The sequence below is a fragment of the Palaemon carinicauda genome, chromosome 34, assembly GCF_036898095.1.
Source record: "Palaemon carinicauda isolate YSFRI2023 chromosome 34, ASM3689809v2, whole genome shotgun sequence".
Taxonomy (NCBI): domain Eukaryota; kingdom Metazoa; phylum Arthropoda; class Malacostraca; order Decapoda; family Palaemonidae; genus Palaemon; species Palaemon carinicauda.
Genome location: NC_090758.1, coordinates 12,854,536 through 12,857,061, shown reverse-complemented (window position 1 = coordinate 12,857,061; position 2,526 = coordinate 12,854,536). Strand labels below are relative to the sequence as shown.

Sequence of the window (2,526 nt, the reverse complement as noted above, 5' to 3'; positions counted from 1 at the left end):
ACGAGTGAAATAAAGGTTAAAAGGTCAAGTGTAAACTCTTTTGATTACATGTGAAATCAAGGTCTAAAGGTCGTGTGACTCTTATGATTATAAGTGAAATCAAGGTCCAAAGGTCAAGCGTCACTTATGATTATAAGTGAAATCAAGGTCGAAAGGTCAAGTTTCACTCTTATGATTACAAGAGAAATCAAGGTCAAAAGGTCAAGTGTCACTCTTATTTTACAAGTGAAATCAAGGTCAAAAGGTCAAGTGTCACTCTTATGATTACAAGTGAAATCAAGGTCAAAAGGTCAAGTGTCACTCTCATGATTACAATTGAAATCAAGGCCAAAAGGTCAAGTGTCACTCTTATTTCACAGGTGAAATCAAGGTCGAAAGGTCAAGTGTCACTCTTATGATTACAAGTGAAATCAAGGTCAAAAGGTCAAGTGTCACTCTTATGATTACAAGTAAAATCAAGGCCAAAAGGTCAAGTGTCACTTATGATTATAAGTGAAATCAAGATAAAAAGGTCAAGAGTCACTCATATGATTACAAGTGAAATCGAGGTCAAAAGGCCAAGTGTGACTATTATGATTACAAGTGAAATCAAGGTCAAAAGGTCAAGTTTCAGTCATATGATTACAAGTGAAATCAAGGTCGAAAGGTCAAGTTTCACTTCTATGGTTACATGGGGAATCAAGGCCAAAAGGTCAAGTGTCACTTACATGATTACAAGTGAAATCAAGGTCAAAAGGTCAAGTGTCACTCTTATGATTACAAGTGAAATCAAGGTCAAAAGGCAAAGTGTGACTATTATGATTACAAGTGAAATCAAGGTCAAAAGGTCAAGTGTCACTCTTATGATTACAAGTGAAATCAAGGTCAAAAGGTCGTGTCACTCTTATGATTACAAGTGAAATCAAGGTCAAAAGGCAAAGTGTGACTATTATGATTACAAGTGAAATCAAGGTCAAAAGGTCAAGTGTCACTCATATGATTTCAAGTGAAATCAAGGTCGAAAGGTCAAGTTTCACTCTTATGATCAAAAGGGAAAACAAGGTCATAAAGTCAAGTGTCACTTATATGATTCCAAGTGAAATCAAGGTCAAAAGGTCAAGTGTGACTATTATGATTCACAAGTGAAATCAAGGTCAAAAGGCCAAGTGTGACTATTATGATCACAATTGAAATCAAGGTCAAAATGTCAAGTGTCACTCTTATGATTACAAGTGAAATCAAGGTCGAAAGGTCAAGTGTCACTCTTATGATTACAAGTGAAATCAAGGTCGAAAGGTCAAGTGTCACTCTTATGATTACAAGTGAAATCAAGGTCGAAAGGTCAAGTGTCCCTCTTATGATTACAAGTCAAATCAAGGTTGAAAGGTCAAGTGTCACTCTTATGATTACACGGGAAATCAAGGTCAAAAAGTGAAGTGTCACTCACATCATTATGAGTGAAATCAAGGTCAAAAGGTCAAGTGGCCCTTTCATGATTACAAGTGATATCAACGTCAAAAAGGTCACGAGTCAATTATACATTGAAATTAATTTAAGGTCACAAACTGGCAGGTCATTTTCATGATTGTGAAAAGGGGTTAAAATGGTCTGGAGAGAGAGAGAGAGAGAGAGAGAGAGAGAGAGAGAGAGAGAGAGAGAGAGAGAGAGAGAGAGAGAGAGTCTATGACTCTATAACGACTCCTATAGACTCAGTGTTTCTTAAAGTGTGGTCCGCGGACCCCCAGGGGTCCGTGGAATATTTCAAGGGGTCCGCAGGATAATTTTTGATATCGATTTCAGACAAATTTTCGGCCAAAACGTCCTAAATTCCTATTTTTGTAGCACCAAATTCTGATGGCTTTTTACAGTGACTAAGTCACATTGGGATGGAAGTAATTTAAGTAATGCCGCCTTCCTCCCTTGGGGTGAAATCCTCAACGAAATTCCGAAAAAGACACACACAAAAAAACAACTTTATAGAAGACAGTGGTGTTTATGATTTGGCAACATTGTACTGACTGATGCCCGGTGGAAGAGCTAGATGGTGACACAACACAAGCTTTCAAAGCCCATCTGCAAGGCATTCACTCAGAGTTAGGAAAATATTTTGAAGAACCAGACCCAAGCTTTGAGTGGATTAGAAATCCATTTGTTACAGATAAAGTAGATATAGAAAAGGTCAGTGTCAACCTGTCATTAAAAGAGGCTGATAATCTTGTCGAGATTGCAACAAGTGGGACACTGAAGACCCTATTCAGGGAAAGAAGTTTGGCCAATTTTTGGGCTCAAGTCCAGCCAGAGTACCCTGGACTGGCAGAAATTGCTTTGAAACACTTGATGCCGTTCCCAACAACGTACAACTGTGAAATTGGATTTTCTACACTGGTTGATCTTAAAACGAAAAAGCGCAACCGAATCAATGTCGAACCCGACATGCGACTGAAACTCAGCAGACTGGAGCCAGATATTCCAACAGTAGTGAGGCAGCAAAAACAGTATCATTCATCGCATTAAATATGGTTGTGAGATATGAGGAGGAAGCGTTGC

The 2,526-nt window shown here is 38.4% G+C and overlaps 1 protein-coding gene across 1 annotated transcript in view; it reads left to right on the top strand.

Moving 5' to 3' along the window:
* Positions 1 to 1,183: 1,183 nt before the first annotated feature.
* The window catches only part of LOC137626713 (zinc finger BED domain-containing protein 5-like), a 78,295-nt gene continuing 76,952 nt past the window's right edge, over positions 1,184 to 2,526 (top strand). The window contains exons 1-2 of the mRNA XM_068357721.1: positions 1,184 to 1,301; positions 2,138 to 2,457. Of these exons, the coding sequence (XP_068213822.1) occupies positions 1,184 to 1,301; positions 2,138 to 2,457 (438 nt within the window). The remainder of the gene's footprint in view (positions 1,302 to 2,137; positions 2,458 to 2,526) is intronic.